The following is a 22,099-nucleotide window of genomic DNA, read 5'->3' as shown; positions in this document are numbered from 1 at the left end:
GTGAGTGCCCCAGCCATTGGAGCTGTAAGGTGCCATTGGTGTTTGCTCATAATTGCAATCTCCAAGTTATAGAGTATTCTGATTTTTTGGAGACTAATTTCTCAGATTCAGAGAATATTTCTTGCAAAGAGTATGAAATGGCCAGGGTTATCCATGCCCATCAGTTATGTTCCGATTGCTGTTATAGAGTACTCTCTTCCCCCGTATTAGGGAGTTTAGAGTTCGTTGAGTCATCCTCCCCTGAGGATTCCATGTCCCGGGAGGTGCGTGCCTTAGAACCTTCTTTTGTTACCTAAGCAGGTGTCCCTATGGCCGTTACGCCCTCTCCAGAAGGCGGCTTGTTTCCTCCAGAGGTTACAGCATGGTTCCACTTGGCCAGATCTATGGCGCTGGTACATTTTATATCTCCCTAATGAGGTACTTTTAAGATACTGTCCATGTTCTGTTAACTTGGATTCGTCGGGCGTGTGATCACCGGAGACCTTCTGGGGAAGCGATGGCCCCTGAGGCTTCATGGGCCTCACCGTCGGGGTCGCCCATCGACCCGGCGGGGGATAATTTTGCCTGCCGTTATAGACTGGCAAGTCTCCGTGTTTTGTAAAGGCATGTTTTGACTGTGCTGTAGGATTCCAGCCCTACTGGGCTGAGAGATGCTCGGTTTTCTGTGCTGGACGGCAAACTAGACTAGACGGGTGTGGATAAAGCGATCTCCTTATTGTGTCTCTTTTTCTTTCTTTTCGTATCTGTACCAGTTCTGAGCTTGGGCCTCTAACGGGCTGGTCCGGTTGAAGCGCTGTTTTTCTTGGGTGTTGACCCTCGGGTACTGCCTTCTTTTTATGTAATCCGGTTAGGATATATTTGATTTGTTTTAAGAAGCTCATGTCTGCTATAATTTTCCAGTTTGGGAATATTCTTTCTTTGGAACTGATACTTGCGATTTTGTGGTCAGGTGCGCACTTCCTTGGAAGTTGCGCGTTTTTTTATATCAGAACTTAGTTATGTTCGATCCTTCTGGGGATCGATTTTCTTTCTTGGACCTTGGACAGTTTCAGGTGGTCGTTGTACCAGTTAGGTACTGGTCGGGCACTAGTTGCTGTTTCTTAAGGTTCATGTCACTCACGTGGTGCAGGTGTGCTGGTTATCTTGTTGGGTGTTGAGTCGTTCACTTTATTGGAGTATTCGTTTAATGTTTTATTTATCCATTGCTTGAGGGTTTGTTTTTCGTTACTTATACGTCAACTTGCTCCACGTCCTCTATGAACGGAGTATCGGAGGGATTGTCTAGGGCCTCTGCCGTTCCTTATGTGGGGATCAGTCTAGGATTCCTCGTGGGTTCTGGAGGTTTCGCCTCGGAACCGAAGTTCTCCATTCCCAAGGGGTTTAGAGGTTCGGATGACCGCTGGACAGTTGGGGTACCAGTTGCGATGATGATTTTCATTTCAATCAGTATTTTCCGGGTGTCTGTTTCCTTGTGGCCTAGTCGCAAGTGCCCCTCGAGGTTGCTGGGAATGGTTTTTTCCCTTTTTGGGTGGTCTAGTCATCTGAGTCCAGGAGTTCGGATATGTCTGTCCTTCCCTTTTTTCTGTATATTGCACGCTCTCATAGGATAGAGCCCAGGGGTTGAGTTTCTCCTTATTTTTTCCCAGCAATCGCCTCTGATTCGCTTCTCAGCGGGAATTGAGGGGTTGCTCATGTTATTCCTGGTACGGGATTTCCGGGACTGATCCTGTGAGGAACTTTGACTCTCCAACTAGGAGTCTAGGGGGTCGCTTAATTGCCCACATGGCTAAGGTTGTGTGTTGAATCCAGCTATTGTGGCATGTTCTCCGTTTTTATGGAGCCCTGTCCCTGGTTAACTCTGGGGTCCCTGGACTGGGAGTGTTGCACTCGATCCTCTAGGAGCTCTTGGTTTCTGGGGTTGCAGGTGGAGGGTCCAGGGTTCAGATCCACCTATGGGTGTGGATTACCATCTTGGAGACCTGTCTAGAGGTCTTTCTAGGATCCTAATGTGAGTCTCTTGCGAATGTCCAATGTTCAAGGACATTGGGGTGTGCTAGGCACTACCTAGAGTGCCCTTTTCCGTATGAGGCAACTTGGTGGTTCCTCAGGATCTACGGCCTGTCCCCGGTTTGGGGGGGTCCGGCTTAGGGCCATGTCTCTTGTCTGAGATTTGGGGGTCAGGGTCGCTGCGCTCAGTCCTGGGCGGTTCAGTTTCAAACTTTATGGTTCAGAACGTCCACTTGTCCCTTCGGGGAGTTGGTTTTTCACTCTCAAGGGAGTTTTGGTATTTGCCTGAAGGTTAGTTTGCTGCCTTTCAGGTGGATCTTCGGTTGTCGCCTGTGGCAACTTTTGCATTTAAGGCTCGAGATTGTTTGTCTCGACTGAACTGGTAGTAATGACCTTTGGGTTTTTATTCAATGGTATTGTTTTACCATTCTCTTTGCTCTCTTTGCCTTGCCTACGGCTAGGGAAGTGATTGCCTTGGCTTGGTCCTTTTGGGGAGGATTTGGAAATATACAGTTTCCATGGAGACCCTGTGGGTCCTTATATTCCCGTTCAAGGATTCTTTTCTTCCCTCCTTGCGTGTGGGATGTCTGGGGGGCTGGCTATGGTACTAGGGTATTGTGGTTGCTCTGTGCCCTATTTTCTCTTTTGGGATTGTTCCTTCTTAGAGACGGGGACTGTGTATGGGTTTTTGTAACCCTAGCATGTTGAGCCAGCTGTAGTTAGCTTCGCTGCCTAGCAAGGTTTGCAGTTTGAGACCAGCTGCAGCTACTTACACTTGGATTGTGTACTAGCAAGCTTTATATTCTGTCATGGATTCGTGGTAGCTTTCCAGCTGCTATTAATTGGTCAGAGAGGTCTGTTGGGTCTGTTTCTTGGAAGGGAGGTCGGAGATCTGTCTGCTCTCTTGGGTCTGACAGTGTACTTTTGTTGTCCCTTGTATCCTCCCTGGTGGGGGGTTCACGGCAGCTCCTTCCTCCATTGGTTGCATTGCGGCTGATGTTGGTTGTCTTCTGGGATCTGGACTTTCCTGGTTGGGAGTTTCTGTCGATAATTCGGTACTCTCTATGGCTGGTGTCCCATGTTGTCTTAGAGTTCTGTCAGTTGTGGTTCTGTGTTTCACAGGGCGCCCTCTTTTTCTGTTGGGACAGTTGGTTTTTCCATTCTGTCGGTGAGCTCTGTTTTTCCTTCGGTCCTCCTGATATAGGTTTCCTACCTATATGTTGCTAGTTTTAGCGGTGGTGTCTGCTAGTCTAGGGTTCAATGGGGAATTCGTGGCTTCCTGGTGCACCATATGTTTTCTGATGTTGTGTCAGAGGACCTGTGGAGGGATTTTGTTCTTCCTCGCGATCGCTCTCTCATAGGTTGGGAGAGTGTCTTTGGGAGTTGGACTTTATAGAGAGTTCTTTTCCCTGGGTGGTTGTTCTGTAACAGCCTTCATTTTGCTTTGTCTTTGTGTTTTTTACCCTATTCTGACAGTCCTTTGGATCTCCTTTTTGGGTACTTCATTCTCCCCTTCGGGGGTAGGTGGAGGTACTTTTCCTTGGGGTAAATTTGTGCGATTTGGGAGCCTGCGGGACTTGGTTCCTTGGGGGCTTTGTGCTCAGTGGAATCTAAGGATTTTGAGTGGTCTCCAGCACGGCATGCCTGTTTAACTGATTGGCAGTTATTTTAGTTTTTTCAGTTTTTATGGGTAATTTCAGGCTGTGGTGCCCTTCGAATGTGCCACCTTCTTTACCCGCACTTTGCATTCAGTGTCTATAGCTTGGGTATTGGTTTCCCAAAAGTAATGAATGCAGCTGTGGTTTCTTCCCGTTTAAGAAGAAAAACTTAAATTATGCTTACCTGATCATTTTCTTTTCTTCTGACGGGAAGAGTCCACAGCTCCCCGCCCGCGTTTATCGATGAGGCGGCTGTAATTTAGTTTCTTCTTCTGGCACATTTTTCTCCTACTGTTCCTTGTTCCCTCGGCAGAATGACTGGGCGATAAGGGAAGTGGGGGAAGTATTTAAGCATTTGGTTGGGATGTATTTGCCTCCTCCTGGTGGCCAGGTTCTGAATTCCCAAAAATAATGAATGCAGCTGTGGACTATTCCCGTCAGAAGAAAATAAAATTATCAGGTAAGCATAATTTAAGTTTTGAAGTGGACGACGGAGCACGGTGTATTTGAATTTTATATCTACATTAAAATGTAAGTTATAGTGCATCTTTGTTACAACTGATTAATTAAACTCTATCTAAAATATCACTAGCATTCTGGATCTGGTATTAAAAAGGCGAGAGACTTTTTTTTCCCAGGACTTACATGGTTAATACAAATTTTAGATAATAGAAATAAACTGGATAGTTAACATAGCATGCTCTGTCTGAATCGCAAATGAAAAAATTGAGTTTCATTCCCCCCCCCCTCATAATGTGCAGTAAATCGTTTTATTTCTCTGGCATTATGCAGCACACAACACATCCCTGTAATATGCAGTAGATTTAATTGCATTAATATAGGCTCAAAATTCCTTCTTGATATGAATCCCAGTATTCCTTTAAAGGATAAATACGAATGCTTCCTCACAAAATGTATCCAAAGATTTCCCTTTGGGAAAATTATAATCTCTGCATTGCTATGTTACTAAAACAAATCTGACAGAATGGACAGTGTGATCTTTTTTGCAAAAATAAGTACGTTTTGGAATGCAAGCGCACGTGCATTCTGCTTACTTTGACTTTCACTTTTTTTTTATTAAAATGTGTGTTTTTGCGGTTTTCTAGCTATAGTTAGAAATATAACTATTCTTAGTATGTAATTTGTATTGGAGATTTCATGAAAATAGAATATACTTATATATGTACTTAGTAAGTGATCATATTGATCTAATGCTGATAACAGATCTTGTTTAACAATGCTTGTATTTCTGCTCCCTATTATGCCAATGAAAGTCTTGCTTTATTCTGTTTTCATGGCTCTTACCTAGTCAACGTTCTGGGCCACCAGCTTCCTTGAAGTTTTTTTTTTTTTTTTTAATTTAATTTTTGCTGTAACTAAGTTCCATTTTGGCGTCAGTCAGATGCCGTATCTCCCGCCCCAAATAAACACAGGAGGGCAAGCTGTCACTACTGAGAGCATCTTATATGATTTTGTAAAGCAGCTGTAAAGACAACTTATTTGTAGGACTGGACAGTAACATAGCTATAGACAAACCATGAAAACAGGGTAAGAGCAGAACTGCAAACGCCTTTCAATGCTGCTAATGCATTGAGCAAGCATGACAGAATTTTTATATATATATTGATTTATATGCCTCTGAAGAGCCTACAAATCTACTTTACTGTGTTTTGTTGGTGTTATTTTCTTTATTTAAATTATGGTTCTATATAAATCCACTCTATATATAAATGGTTAAGCTGGATAAGTGAATTGAAACTGCGTGTATAAACATATATGTCTGGTGTGTTAAGCATTTGTAATGAATCTATGCAGTGAAGTGAATACCATCACATTAGCTTACATGGCCGGTAACCTCTTTCTGCTTCATGGTTTTGTCATTTGTAGGTGATTTTGGGCATGTATAACTGGGTCTCGTATGAAGACGCCTACACAATAGCTTCACAGTTTGGAAGTGGACTTGCTGCCCTTGGTCAGAAGCCCAAGGCAAACATTGCAATATTCTGTGAGACTCGAGCTGAATGGATGATTTCGGCCCAGGCCTGCTTCATGTACAATTTCCCGCGTGAGTACTAAAAAAGTTTTGCTATAGTTTATTAAAAAATGTTTCCATTATTCCCATGTTTAAAATCCTTACCAATGATATTTTTGTGTAACGTGCCACTTGTTATTACACCACTTACCTTTGTAACTTAGACAGTAACCCTTTGGGATTGTAATATAAGATGATTAAAGGGACAAATGTAATATGTATGCATGCATTACAATTTGAAATGAAAGTATTTTTGCAATATACTTCAATTAGCAAAATGTTTCCAGTAAAAGTTTACTATTTCAGCAGAATAAACACATTTGCTACATATGCCTTAACCCCTTAACGACCAAGGACGTGCCGGGTACGTCCTGCAAAAACTGTCAGTTAGTGACAATGGATGTACCTGGCACGTCCTTGGTCTAATTGAGTGTTGGAAGCGATTGCGATTGCTTCCAGCAGCTCTCAGGGTATTGCAGTGATGACTTGATATTGAGGCATCCTGCAATACCTTTTTTTTCCGAGCATCCGATGCAGAGAGAGCCACTCTATGGCCCTCTCTGCACCGGTAGCGATGGTGCTGATTGTTGGTGGTGTGGGAGCTTAGCAGGGAGGGCGGTGGGGGCGGCCCGTCGCTACCTGGCATCCGGTTCCTGTAAGTGCAATGTGCACGCCGGGAACGTGCGAGGGCGTACGCAGGCGCAGCAACCACTGCCACCAATGATCCCTGAATTGTAGGTGAGAGGGAGGGGGAAAATTGTAAAAATAAATAAGTATCAAAGGATCTGGGGGGGGGTAGCTACACTACAGAAAAAGCTATATTTTATAATAAAAAAACAAAAAACAAAAAAAAAAAACGTTTTTGGGGGTAAACTGGGTACTGCCAGACAGCTGCCAGTACCCAAGATGGCGGCAAATAGGTAGCGGGGGGAGGGTTAGCTTGTTGTTGGGGGCTAAGGGGGGTCCATCACAGCTGAATGAATAATAAAATAAAATATATATAAAACCATTTTGTTTTAGTACTGGCAGACTTTCTGCCAGTACTTAAGATGGCAGGGACAATTGTGGGATATAGGAGGGAAGAGAGCTGTTTGGGAGGGATCAGGGGGTGGGATGTGTCGGGTGGGAGGCTGATCTCTACACTAAAGCAAAGGGGATCCCAGAGAAGTATTTACAACCATTTGTGCCATAATTGCACAAGCTGTTTGTAAATAATTTTAGTGAGAAACCTAAAGTTTGTGAAAAAAATAGTAAAAAAAAAGTGAACAATTTTTTTTTTTATTTGATCGCTTTTGGCGGTGAAATTGTGGCATGAAATATACCAAAATGGGCCTAGATCAATACTTGGGGTTGTCTACTACACTACACTAAAATTAACCCTACAAGCTCCCTTATTAACCCCTTCACTGCTGGGCATAATACACGTGTGGTGTGCAGCGGCATTTAGCGGCCTTCTAATTACCAAAATGCAACCCCAAAGCCATATAAGTCTGCTATTTCTGAGCAAAGGGGACCCCAGAGAAGCATTTACAACAATTTGTGCCATAATTGCACAAGCTGTTTGTAAATAATTTCAGTTAAAAACCTAAAGTTTGTGAAAAGTGAACATTTTTTTTTTATTTGATCGCATTTGGCAGTGAAATGGTGGCATGAAATATACCAAAATGGGCCTAGATCAATACTTTGGGTTGTCTTCTAAAAAAAAATATATACATGTCAAGGGATATTAAGGGATTCCTGACAGATATCAGTGTTCCAATGTAATGCTAATTTTGAAAAAAAGTGGTTTGGAAATAGCAAAGTGCTACTTGTATTTATTGCCCTATAACTTGCAAACTCACAATAAAATTTAGAAACTATTTAGCATGGTTGTTTTTTGGTGATTGTAGATGTGTAACAGATTTTGGGGGTCTAAGTTAGAAAAAGTGTTTTTTTTTTTTTTTTAATTTTTTCCTCATTTTATAAAATTTTTTTATAGTAAATTATAAGATATGATGAAAGTAATGGTATCTTTAGAAAGTCCATTTAATGGCGAGAAAAATGGTATTTAATATAATATGTATGGGTACAGTAAATGAGTAAGAGGGAAAATTGCAGCTAAACACAAACGTTGAAGAAATGTAAAAATAGCCCTTATCCTTAAGGGTAAGAAAATTGAAAAATGGTCTGGTCATTAAGGGGTTAAAGGGACACTCGACCCAATTTTTTTCTTTCATGGTTCATATAGAGCATGCAATTTTAAGCAACTTTCTAATTTACTCCTATTATAAATTCTTATTCAATCTCTTGTTATCTTTATTTGAAATGCAAGAATATAAGTTTGGAATCCGGCCCATTTTTGATAATAGGAGTAAATTAGAAAGTTGCTTAAAATTGCATGCTTTAAAGATCAGGATTCAAACACCTACAAGCCAGAGAGAGTCGCACTCACAATATATGTGCATATTTAGCTGAAAATTTTTTTGTAATGCACCTGTACACATTTAGTTTTTGACCTTTTTTTTTTTATTCCTTTTATTTATGCATAGTAAAACCATTTTTCATTATTTATTTTGTTCACTTTTCTGTGTTTTTTTGTTTCTTTCTTTCATGTAATTAGCAAGAGTCCATGAGCTAGTGACGTATGGGATATACATTCCTACCAGGAGGGGCAAAGTTTCCCAAACCTCAAAATGCCTATAAATACACCCCTCACCACACCCACAATTCAGTTTTACAAACTTTGCCTCCTATGGAGGTGGTGAAGTAAGTTTGTGCTAGATTCTACGTTGATATGCGCTCCGCAGCAAGTTGGAGCCCGGTTTTCCTCTCAGCGTGCAGTGAATGTCAGAGGGATGTGAGGAGAGTATTGCCTATTTGAATGCAGTGATCTCCTTCTACGGGGTCTATTTCATAGGTTCTCTGTTATCGGTCGTAGAGATTCATCTCTTACCTCCCTTTTCAGATCGACGATATACTCTTATTTATATACCATTACCTCTGCTGATTTTCGTTTCAGTACTGGTTTGGCTTTCTACAAACGTGTAGATGAGTGTCCTGGGGTAAGTAAATCTTATTTTCTGTGACACTCTAAGCTATGGCTGGGCACTTTATTTATAAAGTTCTAAATATATGTATTCAAATATTTATTTGCCTTGACTCAGAATGTTCAACATTCCTTATTTCTCCAACATAGGTGTGTCCGGTCCACGGCGTCATCCTTACTTGTGGGATATTCTCTTCCCCAACAGGAAATGGCAAAGAGCCCAGCAAAGCTGGTCACATGATCCCTCCTAGGCTCCGCCTACCCCAGTCATTCTCTTTGCCGTTGTACAGGCAACATCTCCACGGAGATGGCTTAGAGTTTTTTAGTGTTTAACTGTAGTTTTTATTATTCAATCAAGAGTTTGTTATTTTGAAATAGTGCTGGTTATGTACTATTTACTCAGAAACAGAAAAGAGATGAAGATTTCTGTTTGTATGAGGAAAATGATTTTAGCAACCGTAACTAAAATCCATGGCTGTTCCACACAGGACTGTTGAGAGCAAATTAACTTCAGTTGGGGGAACAGTGTGCAGTCTCTTGCTGCTTGAGGTATGACACATTCTAACAAGACGATGTAAATGCTGGAAGCTGTCATTTTCCCTATGGGATCCGGTATAGCCATGTTTATTACGATCATAAATAAGGGCTTCACAAGGGCTTTTTAAGACTGTAGACTGTTTCTGGGCTAAATCGATTCATTATTAACACATATTTAGCCTTGAGGAATCATTTTATCTGGGTATTTTTGATATAATAATATCGGCAGGCTTTCCCAAAGCTTAAGCAGAGCCTCATTTTCGCGCCGGTGTGGCGCACTTGTTTTTGAGAGGCATGGCATGCAGTCGCATGTGAGAGGAGCTCTGATACTTAGAAAAGACTTTCTGAAGGCGTCATTTGGTATCGTATTCCCCTTTGGGCTTGGTTGGGTCTCAGCAAAGCAGATACCAGGGACTGTAAAGTGGTTAAAGTTTAAAACGGCTCCGGTTCCGTTATTTTAAGGGTTTAAAGCTTCCAAATTTGGTGTGGCAATACTTTTAAGGCTTTAAGACACTGTGGTGAAAATTTGGTGAATTTTGAACAATTCCTTCATGTTTTTTCGCAATTGCAGTAATAAAGTGTGTTCAGTTTTAAAATTTTAAAGTGACAGTAACGGTTTTATTTTAAAACGTTTTTGTACTTTGTTATCAAGTTTATGCCTGTTTAACATGTCTGAACTACCAGATAGACTGTGGTTCTGAATGTGGGGAAGCCAGAATTCCTATTCATTTAAATAAATGTAGATTTATGTGATAATGACAATGATGCCCAAGATGATTCCTCAAGTGAGGGAGTAAGCATGGTACTGCATCATTCCCTCCTTCGTCTACACGAGTCTTGCCCACTCAGGAGGCCCCTAGGTACATCTAGCGCGCCAATACTCCTTACTATGCAACAATTAACGGCTGTAATGGATAATTCTTCAAAACATTTTAGCCAAAAATGAAATTTGTCGCTTAAGCGTGGCGCTCTGTTTTTGATACTGAAGAGCAAGACGACGCTGATATTATATCTCTGAAGGCCCCTAACCCAGTGTTGGGGCCAGGGAGGTTTTTGTCTGAGGAGAATCACTGATTTAGGGAACATTTTCAACAGGCTGAACTGATGGGATTGCATTTAAATTAAGTTGGAACATATCCGCATTCTGCTTAAGGAGGTACTATCCTCTCGGATGATTGAAAAGTGGTCATCACAGAGAAATTGTAAATGGACAAGTTCCTAGAGGTGCGGGGCTACCAGAAGCTGAAAATGCTTCATTTTATTGCGTCATTCTTGGCGTGGACTTTTTTGGCGCAAAAAATCTTTTCTGTTTCCGGCGTCATACGTGTCGCCGGAAGTTGCGTCATTTTTTGACGTCCTTTTGCGCCAAAAATGTCGGCGTTCTGGATGTGGCGTCATTTTTGGCGCCAAAAAATATGGGCGTCGCTTTTGTCTCCACATTATTTCAGTCTGATTTTTTCTTTGCTTCTGGTTACTAGAAGCTTGTTTATTGGCATTTTTTCCCATTCCTGAAAACTGTCATTTAAGGAATTTGATCAATTTTGCTTTATATGTTGTTTTTTCTCTTACATATTGCAAGATGTCTCACGTTGCATCTGAGTCAGAAGATACTTCAGGAAAATCGCTGTCTAGTGCTGGAACTACCAAAGCTAAGTGTATCTGCTGTAAACTTTTGGTAGCTATTCCTCCGGCTGTTTGTATTAATTGTCATGACAAACTTGTTAAAGCAGATAATATTTCCTTTAGTAATGTACCATTGCCTGTTGCAGTTCCCTCAACATCTAAGGTGCAGAATGTTCCTGATAACATAAGAGATTTTGTTTCTGAATCCATCAATAAGGCTATGTCTGTTATTTCTCCTTCTAGTAAACATAAAAAATCTTTTAAAACTTCTCTCTCTACAGATGATTTTTTAAATGAACATCATCATTCTGATTCTGATGACTCTTCTGGTTCAGAGGATTCTGTCTCAGAGATTGATGCTGATAAATCTTCATATTTATTTAAAATGGAATTTATTCGTTCTTTACTTAAAGAAGTTCTAATTGCTTTAGAAATAGATGATTCTGGTCCTCTTGATACTAATTCTAAACGTTTAGATAAGGTGTTTAAATCTCCTGTGGTTATTCCAGAAGTTTTTCCTGTTCCTAATGCTATTTCTGAAGTAATTTCCAGAGAATGGGATAAATTGGGTAATTCATTTACTCCTTCTAAACGTTTTAAGCAATTATATCCTGTGCCGTCTGACAGATTAGAATTTTGGGACAAAATCCCTAAAGTTGATGGGGCTATTTCTACCCTTGCTAAACGTACTACTATTCCTACGTCAGATGGTACTTCGTTTAAAGATCCTTTAGATAGGAAAATTGAATCCTTTCTAAGAAAAGCTTATCTGTGTTCAGGTAATCTTCTTAGACCTGCTATATCTTTGGCTGATGTTGCTGCAGCTTCAACTTTTTGGTTGGAGACTTTAGCGCAACAAGTAACAGATCATGATTCTCATAATATTCTTCTTCTTCAGCATGCTAATAATTTTATCTGTGATGCCATTTTTGATATTATCAGAGTTGATGTCAGGTTTATGTCTCTAGCTATTTTAGCTAGAAGAGCTTTATGGCTTAAAACTTGGAATGCTGATATGGCTTCTAAATCAACTCTACTTTCCATTTCTTTCCAGGGTAACAAATTATTTGGGTCTCAGTTGGATTCCATTATCTCAACCGTTACTGGTGGGAAAGGAACTTTTTTACCACAGGATAAAAAATCTAAGGGTAAAAACAGGGCTAATAATCGTTTTCGTTCCTTTCGTTTCAACAAAGAACAAAAGCCTGATCCTTCATCCTCAGGAGCAGTTTCAGTTTGGAAACCATCTCCAGTCTGGAATAAATCCAAGCCTTCTAGAAAGGCAAAGCCTGCTTCTAAGTCCACATGAAGGTGCGGCCCTCATTCCAGCTCAGCTGGTAGGGGGCAGGTTACGTTTTTTCAAAGAAATTTGGATCAATTCTGTTCACAATCTTTGGATTCAGAACATTGTTTCAGAAGGGTACAGAATTGGTTTCAAGATGAGACCTCCTGCAAAGAGATTTTTTCTTTCCCGTGTCCCAGTAAATCCAGTGAAAGCTCAAGCATTCTGAATTGTGTTTCAGATCTAGAGTTGGCTGGAGTAATTATGCCAGTTCCAGTTCTGGAACAGGGGATGGGGTTTTATTCAAATCTCTTCATTGTACCAAAGAAGGAGAATTCCTTCAGACCAGTTCTGGATCTAAAAATATTGAATCGTTATGTAAGGATACCAACGTTCAAAATGGTAACTGTAAGGACTATCTTGCCTTTTGTTCAGCAAGGGCATTATATGTCCACAATAGATTTACAGGATGCTTATCTGCATATTCCGATTCATCCAGATCATTATCAGTTCCTGAGATTCTCTTTTCTGGACAAGCATTACCAGTTTGTGGCTCTGCCGTTTGGCCTAGCTACAGCTCCAAGAATTTTTACAAAAGTTCTCGGTGCCCTTCTGTCTGTAATCAGAGAACAGGGTATTGTGGTATTTCCTTATTTGGACGATATCTTGGTACTTGCTCAGTCTTTACATTTAGCAGAATCTCATACGAATCGACTTGTGTTGTTTCTTCAAGATCATGGTTGGAGGATCAATTTACCAAAAAGTTCATTGATTCCTCAGACAAGGGTAACTTTTCTGGGTTTCCAGATAGATTCAGTGTCCATGACTCTGTCTTTAACAGACAAGAGACGTCTAAAATTGATTTCAGCTTGTCGAAACCTTCAGTCACAATCATTCCCTTCGGTAGCCTTATGCATGGAAATTCTAGGTCTTATGACTGCTGCATCGGACGCGATCCCCTTTGCTCGTTTTCACATGCGACCTCTTCAGCTCTGTATGCTGAATCAATGGTGCAGGGATTACACAAAGATATCTCAATTAATATCTTTAAAACCGATTGTACGACACTCTCTAACGTGGTGGACAGATCACCATCGTTTAATTCAGGGGGCTTCTTTTGTGCTTCCGACCTGGACTGTAATTTCAACAGATGCAAGTCTCACAGGTTGGGGAGCTGTGTGGGGATCTCTGACGGCACAAGGAGTTTGGGAATCTCAGGAGGTGAGATTACCGATCAATATTTTGGAACTCCGTGCAATTTTCAGAGCTCTTCAGTCTTGGCCTCTTCTGAAGAAAGAATCGTTCATTTGTTTTCAGACAGACAATGTCACAACTGTGGCATACATCAATCATCAAGGAGGGACTCACAGTCCTCTGGCTATGAAAGAAGTATCTCGAATTCTGGTTTGGGCGGAATCCAGCTCCTGTCTAATCTCTGCGGTTCATATCCCAGGTATAGACAATTGGGAAGCGGATTATCTCAGTTGCCAAACGTTACATCCGGGCGAATGGTCTCTTCACCCAGAGGTATTTCTTCAGATTGTTCAAATGTGGGGACTTCCAGAAATAGATCTGATGGCCTCTCATCTAAACAAGAAACTTCCCAGGTATCTGTCAAGATCCAGGGATCCTCAAGCGGAAGCAGTGGATGCATTGTCACTTCCTTGGAAGTATCATCCTGCCTATATCTTTCCGCCTCTAGTTCTTCTTCCAAGAGTAATCTCCAAGATTCTGAAGGAATGCTCGTTTGTTCTGCTGGTAGCTCCGGCATGGCCTCACAGGTTTTGGTATGCGGATCTTGTCCGGATGGCCTCTTGCCATCCGTGGACTCTTCCGCTACGACCAGACCTTCTGTCGCAAGGTCCTTTTTTCCATCAGGATCTGAAATCCTTAAATTTAAAGGTATGGAGATTGAACACTTGATTCTTAGTCTAAGAGGTTTCTCTGACTCCTGGGGCTCTTCAAGCTCCTCCGTTTGAACCTATGCATTCATTGGACATTAAATTACTTTCTTGGAAAGTTTTGTTCCTTTTGGCAATCTCTTCTGCCAGAAGAGTTATCTGCTCTTTCTTGTGAGTCTCCTTTTCTGATTTTTCATCAGGATAAGGCAGTGTTGCGAACTTATTTTGAATTTTTACCTAAAGTTGTGAATTCCAACAACATTAGTAGAGAAATTGTGGTTCCTTCATTATGTCCTAATCCTAAGAATTCTAAGGAGAAATCGTTACATTCTTTGGATGTTAGAGCTTTGAAATATTATGTTGAAGCTACTAAGTCTTTCCGAAAGACTTCTAGTTTATTTGTTCTCTTTTCCGGTTCTAGAAAAGGCCAGAAAGCTTCTGCCATTTCTTTGGCATCTTGGTTGAAATCTTTAATTCATCTTGCCTATGTTGAGTCGGGTAAAACTCCGCCTCAAAGGATTACAGCTCATTCTACTAGGTCAGTTTCTACTTCCTGGGCATTTAGGAATGAAGCTTCGATTGATCAGATTTGCAAAGCAGCAACTTGGTCCTCTTTGCATACTTTTACTAAATTCTACCATTTTGATGTATTTTCTTCTTCTGAAGCAGTTTTTGGTAGAAAAGTACTTCAGGCAGCGGTTTCAGTTTGAATCTTCTGCTTATGTTTTTCATTAAACTTTATTTTGGGTGTGGATTATTTTCAGCAGGAATTGGCTGTCTTTATTTTATCCCTCCCTCTCTAGTGACTCTTGCGTGGAAAGATCCACATCTTGGGTAATCATTATCCCATACGTCACTAGCTCATGGACTCTTGCTAATTACATGAAAGAAAACATAATTTATGTAAGAACTTACCTGATAAATTCATTTCTTTCATATTAGCAAGAGTCCATGAGGCCCACCCTTTTTTGTGGTGGTTATGATTTTTGTATAAAGCACACTTATTCCAATTCCTTATTTTATATGCTTTCGCACTTTTTTATCACCCCACTTCTTGGCTATTCGTTAAACTGAATTGTGGGTGTGGTGAGGGGTGTATTTATAGGCATTTTGAGGTTTGGGAAACTTTGCCCCTCCTGGTAGGAATGTATATCCCATACGTCACTAGCTCATGGACTCTTGCTAATATGAAAGAAATGAATTTATCAGGTAAGTTCTTACATAAATTATGTTTTCATGTAATTGGCAAGAGTCCATGAGCTAGTTACTTATGGGATATACAATCCTACCAAGAGGGGCAAAGTTTCCCAAACCTCAAAATGCCTATAAATACACCCCTCACCACACCCACAATTCAGTTTTTACAAACTTTGCCTCCTATGGAGGTGGTGAAGTAAGTTTGTGCTAAGATTTCTACGTTGACATGTGCTTCTCAGCATTTTGAATCCCGATTCCTCTCAGAGTACAGCGAATGTCAGAGGGACGTGTAGAGTATCACCTATTGTATGCAATGATTTTCCTAACGGGGGTCTTTTTTTATAGGTTCTCTGTTATCGGTCGTAGAGATTTATCTCCTACCTCCCTTTTCAGATAAAAAGAGGAACAGAGGCGCCAACTTGCCTAGTAATGCCAGAACATATAATCAACAAATGCAAGAGATGGAGTATACTCACAAGCAGGGCGCACCCATATGGTGCTATTGTAGCAGACTGGAACTAAGCAGTGCTCCAGCTCACTGATCGCCACCAGCTTAAATCCAGAGGGTCCTTGAGAGAGCCTGTTGGTTAGTACCTGAAAGGACAAAGGATACACACGCATAGCCCAGTAACGTTTGGACCAAAGAGTTATGTAACTAAGTAGCACTTACAGGAAACAAAGCACCTCCAGGTGCAATACCATCATACTGGGACCCAGTGGACTGTATCACCAAGAAGCAGGACAATAGCTATCCCAAGCAAGGTGCCCGAATGGCCAGCAAAAAATAATGTATGGTTACAAGAACCATACAACAGCAAGTGTATATTTAAAAAACGTTATTTTAAAAAGCGACGCGTTTCTCAGCCACCTATGGGCTGTTTCATCAGGCTATAAAACATTACAACACACTTGCTATATAACAGGAAATGGAAAATGTACAATGATCTGATAGGTCAACCAATTAATACATTTAAAAAACTACACCTGTGTGTGTTAATAGTTTATATGGTAACCTCAGTATTAAAACCTAACAGGTGATATATAGAATATTTAAAAATACAAATCAGAACATATATAAACTAAAATACGCATCAAATCATATATCAAGGACCCAAAGAAATACAATATGATTTGAAACAATTAAAATGATAAATGTTTAAGTATTTGTCACACTTGGTAAATTGTGCATCAAAAAACCACAAACAATCATTCATATCAGCATGGTCCTACATATACTAAAAGAGGTTTCTTAATTAACTCTTCTTAGGCGGTAGCACACTACAGCTGACACTCGATGCAGATATGTAATAATAATGGTAGCTTAGCCCTAAAGATATAACATTACTCGTCAAGACAGTCTTATATTATTATCGTGAAGCTTTTACATAGGAGAGGTACCCAAGCTTGTATATGTTCACTCCTATTGTAATCAAAAAAAAGGATACATTGTTTCCGATGGGGCCCATAGATTATAATAACTAAATGTTTGTAACCGTGATCGCCATTAGACCCCGCCCTCCTGCGTAACTAAATGAGGTGAGTGTCTTAGCTCTATTCACAGAGGGATTGTATATAGTAGAGGAGGCCCGAAACTACAAGATTCCCCAAACTCCACAAAGAGTCACATAGCCCGTGTATGTTCAATCCCATTGTGATTGACCCATGAGAAAAGAGCATATTGTCCACGATATGGTCCATAGAATCTAAACTAAATGTTTGCGATCGTAATCGCCAATAAAACCCCGCCCTCTTACGTGACTGAAGTAGGTGTATTTGCTCCAATCACCAGGGGATTAAACATGATAGACAAGCTGAGGCTGTGTAATACTCCAATCTCAACAGAGATCAGCCCCAGTATGTAGGAACAAACGTGTATTAATCTAATGTGATGTGTAAGCATATTAGAATGTTGTATCTCACATCTAACACGCCTACGTTGACATGCGCTTCTCAGCATTTTGAAGCCTGATTCCTCTGAGTACAGCGAATGTCAGAGGGACGTGGAGAGTATCACCTATTGAATGCAATGATTTTCCCAATGGGGGTCTTTTTCATAGGTTCTCTGTTATCGGTCGTAGAGATTAATTTCCTACCTCCCTTTTCAGATCGACGATATACTCTCATATACCATTAACTCTACTGATAACTGTTTCAGTACTGGTTTGGCTATCTGCTATATGTGGATGGGTGTCTTTTGGTAAGTATGCTTTTATTTCTTAAGACACCTCAGCTATGGTTTGGCACTTTATGCATTTATATAGAGTTCTAAATATATGTATTGTTCTTATATTTGCCATGAGTCAGGTTCATGCATTTCCTTTTGCAGATTGTCAGTTTCATATTTGGGAAAGTTAATATTAAGAAATATTTTTCTTACCTGGTGTTTAGTCTTTTTTTCAATTGACTACTTTGTTTCAAATTGTGGGCTGACTTAGGCTCGTGGGTGCGCTAAATGCTACACTTTATTGTGTAATTTTTGGCACGAGAATTTTTGGGCTCGAATGGCACGTTCGTTGGCGCAAGTTTGTCATTTCTGGCGTCTTAATTGACGCAGAGGTTTCACACAGGGTTGCGTTGTTAGTGACGCGAGTGTGTCATTTCTGGACATGGTTGGCGCCAAAAATTTTTTCAGTTACATTATGCGTCATACTTAGCGCCAAACTTTTTTCCTTATTTATTTCCCCATTGCTTTTACCCCTTCCCTTTTTCTATGTCAGAGGGCTATGCTATTTGCATTTCTTTCATGTAATTAGCAAGAGTCCATGAGCTAGTGACGTATGGGATATACATTCCTACCAGGAGGGGCAAAGTTTCCCAAACCTTAAAATGCCTATAAATACACCCCTCACCACACCCACAATTCAGTTTTACAAACTTTGCCTCCCGTGGAGGTGGTGAAGTAAGTTTGTGCTAGATTCTTCGTTGATATGCGCTCCGCAGCAGGCTGGAGCCCGGTTTTCCTCTCAGTGTGCAGTGAATGTCAGAGGGATGTGAAGAGAGTATTGCCTATTTGAATGCAGTGATCTCCTTCTACGGGGTCTATTTCATAGGTTCTCTGTTATCGGTCGTAGAGATTCATCTCTTACCTCCCTTTTCAGATCGACGATATACTCTTTTATATATACCATTACCTCTACTGATTCTCATTTCAGCACTGGTTTGGCTTTCTACTATATGTAGATGAGTGTCCTGGGGTAAGTAAGTCTTATTTTCTGTGACACTCTAAGCTATGGTTGGGCACTTTTATATAAAGTTCTAACTATATGTGTTTAAACATTTATTTGCCTTGATTCAGGATGTTCAATATTCCTTATTTCAGACAGTCAGTTTCATTATTTGGGATAATGCATTTGAATATTAAATTTTTCTTACCTTTAAAATTTGACTTTTTTTCCTGTGGGCTGTTAGGCTCGCGGGGGCTGCAAATGCTTCATTTTATTGCGTCATTCTTGGAGCGGACTTTTTTGGCGCAAAAAAATTCTTAGTCATTTCCGGCGTCCTACTTGTCACCGGAAGTTGTTTGTATGTGCGTCATTTTTTTTGACGTTTTTTTGCACCAAAGATGTTGGCGTTACCGGATATGTGCATCATTATTGTCTCCACATTATTTGTCTCATTGTTTATTTGCTTCTGGTTGCTAGAAGCTTGTTCATTGGCATTTTTTCCCATTCCTGAAACTGTCATTTAAGGAATTTGATAGATTTTGCTTTATATGTTGTTTTTTCTATTACATATTGCAAGATGTCTCAGATTGACCCTGGATCAAAAGCTACTTCTGGAAAAACGCTTGACTGAGTTCAGTCCTACCAAAGCTAAGTTCATTTATTTTAAATGTTATGAATGTTTATCTTTAGCTATGGTTTGTAATAAGTTATTATGATAAACTTTTACATGCAGAATCCATTAGAATTTATGCTTTATATATTGCCATTATTTTTACATCTTATGTACAAGAAATATTTAGAAGATTTATAAGAAATATTTTTCTGATTCTATTTTAAAGGCTTTGTCTGACATCGTGCCTTCTAATAACATTTTTTTAGGTCTTTTTCACTTCTTTTTTAATTATTGAAGTCTCAAATGACCAACAACATACTGATTTATCCTTCTCTGATGATGTTTTTTTTCTCATTCAGAAGTTTCTTCATCAGATATTGACACTAACAAATCTACTTTTTTATTATTTTTTTATTAAAGTACATTTGTTCTTTGTTGAAAAGGTGTTGATTATTTTGGATATTAAGGTAACTAGTTCTTTTTCAAGACTAGCTAACACTATTTCTGCTTATTTTTCTTCTGTGTTTTCAGAGGTTTTCTTTCCAATTCCTCATACTAGGGAATGGAATAGGCTGAGAATTTTCTTTTATTCATTCTTCAAAGGTTTTAAACTATATTCTTTGCCAGCAGTTACATTCAATTTGGAGGGTTCTCCAATTTATTGGGGCTATCTCTACTCCTACTAATTATGCTATTGTTTCTATAGCAAAATAGTATTTATTTTCCTTTAGCTGGTTTATGGAAAATTATTTAGTTTCAGGTACTTTTCTTGGTCCTGTGATTTATTTGGATGTTGCAATTGCTTCATTTTGTTCTGTTTACTTTAAGATCAAGTATCAGATTATGATTTATTTTAGCATTGTTAAGGGACAACATTTACTAGACTAGGTGCTGTTGCATTTGTCTTGTTGTTTTGCATTTTTTGATTATGCAAGTCCACTGTATTGACTGGTCCTTTAACTGGACTATCATGCTAATAATTTAATTTGTGTCTTAATTTTATTGAATATTTTCGCAAATGAGGGTTAATGTATGTCTTTAGCTATTTTAGCTAGAAGAATTTTGTGATTTTTAAAAATCCATATTTCTTTTGTTCTAAGATAATCAATTATTTGTTTTATAATTGGATTCAATTCTTAACTGTTACTCTGGGCTTCAAGATTGAGTTCTAAGACTAAAACTTTAAGCTTATACTAGTTTGGTTGTTCTTATTAAGGAACGAATTCCTGAATTCTTTCCCAAGTAACATGTTTTTAATTGGAAATTTTTCAGTTCGAAATCAGCTCCCTAAAATTGCGATGTACGTGCCGTATTCCAGCTTGGCTGGCAAGGGGCAGGTTAAGACTTCTTTAAAATTTATTTGGTTCTATTCGGTCCAAATTTCTTTGATTTTATTCCAGTAAGGCTAACACTTTCTTTAAGTGTGTTTTGGTCCTATATATTTTGGGTACTGTTGAAGCATGGCTGGGCACCCATGGGGTTCAAGCGCTGCTCAGACCTGGAATTTTCTGGGGTATTTCTTCCAGTTCCATTTTTAGGAACTGGGTTTTGGAGTTTTATTCAAACTATTCTGCCTTTTTTTGGTCAGTGATAGCATTATTTGTTTTCATTAGCTACAATAAATGCATATTTTCATTTTTCTGTTTTCATTCAGATTATTTTCTGAGGATGCAGAATCTCATATGATTCACTTTGCTCTTCAGGACATAGTTAGAGGATCTTTTTTTTTAAAAGCTCTGGATTCCTTACACATGGATCACCTTTTTTAGGTTTCCAGATAGTTTGTGTCACTGTCTTTGTCTCTGTCAGACAAGGGACAATTTTATTGTGTTCCGTTTGTCGGTACCTTTAGTCTCTTATTTCCTTCAGTTGCTATATATGCATAGAAGTTTTAGGTCTTATGGCCACAGCATTGGATTTAATTCCCTTTGCTCATTTTCAATAGAAAGAACCTTTCCAGTCTTTTATGCTGAATTATGGTGCAGGGTTTCTAGGATTTCGCATTTTAAATCTTCGAATCCTAATATTTATCTCTCTTGATTTGGTGGTTAAGATCACCATCATTTAGTTCTACAGGTCTCTTCGTTTCTTTCAACCTGGACGATGATCTCTACAGATGTGAGTCTTTTTGGTTGGGAGGCTGTCTGAGGATCTCTGTAAGCGCAAGGGGTTTGGAAATCTCAGGAGGCGAGATTACCATTTGATATTTTAGAACTTTTTCTCAGAGTTTTTCAGTTAGTTTCTTTTTGAAGAAGAGACGTTTAATGTTTTTCAGACAATATCACTACTATGGTGTATGTCAATCATCAGAGTAGGACTATCAGTCCTTAGGCTGTGACAGAAGTGTCTCGGATATTAGCTTGGGCTAAATCCAGCTCCTATCTAAATTCTGTGTTTTTTTCCCAGGTATAGATATTTGGGAAGCGGATTATCTCTGTTTATCAAGCTTTTCTTCCGGGAGAATGGTCTCTCTTACCCAGATATGTTTTTCATCTCATCTGAATAAAGAACTTCCCAGGGGCCTATTAAGGTCTGGGAATCTTCAGGCGGAAGTAGTGTATGCATTGACATTTCTTTGGAATTATCTTTTTGCCTATTTCTTTCCGCCTCTAGTTCTTCTTCCAAAATTCTTATGGAGTATTTGTTTGTTATGCTGGTAGCTCCAGCATGGCCTCTCAGGTTTTGGTATACGAATCTCATTCGGATGGCCAGTTGCCAACGTTGGACACCTCCGTTTAAACCAGACCTTTTCTTTCTCAAGGCCATTTTTTCCATCAGGATCTCAAATCATTACATTTGAAGGGATGGAGATTGAACGCTTGGTTTTTAGTCATAGAGGTTTTTCTGTCTCATTGATTAATACTATGTTTCAGGCTCATAAATCTGTCTCTAGAAAGATTTATATTGAGTCTGGAAGACCTACTTTTCTTGGCATTCTTTTAAAATTCATAGAATTTTATTATTTTTTCAGGTTGGTTTGGATAAGGTTTTGTCTTCAATTCTTTGTTAGGACAAATCTCTACTCTTCCTGTTCTTTTTTTCACAGAAAGATTGCTAATC

General features: G+C 39.6%; 1 protein-coding gene across 1 annotated transcript in view; it reads left to right on the top strand.

Moving 5' to 3' along the window:
- ACSL3 (acyl-CoA synthetase long chain family member 3) overlaps window positions 1–22,099 on the top strand; it is a 488,476-nt gene that overhangs the window by 181,821 nt on the left and 284,556 nt on the right. Inside the window, exon 3 of the mRNA XM_053709959.1 lies at window positions 5,553–5,730. Within this exon, the coding sequence (XP_053565934.1) occupies window positions 5,553–5,730 (178 nt within the window). The remainder of the gene's footprint in view (window positions 1–5,552; window positions 5,731–22,099) is intronic.

The sequence above is a fragment of the Bombina bombina genome, chromosome 4, assembly GCF_027579735.1.
Source record: "Bombina bombina isolate aBomBom1 chromosome 4, aBomBom1.pri, whole genome shotgun sequence".
NCBI lineage: Eukaryota > Metazoa > Chordata > Amphibia > Anura > Bombinatoridae > Bombina > Bombina bombina.
This window is presented reverse-complemented; position numbering and strand designations above follow the sequence as displayed.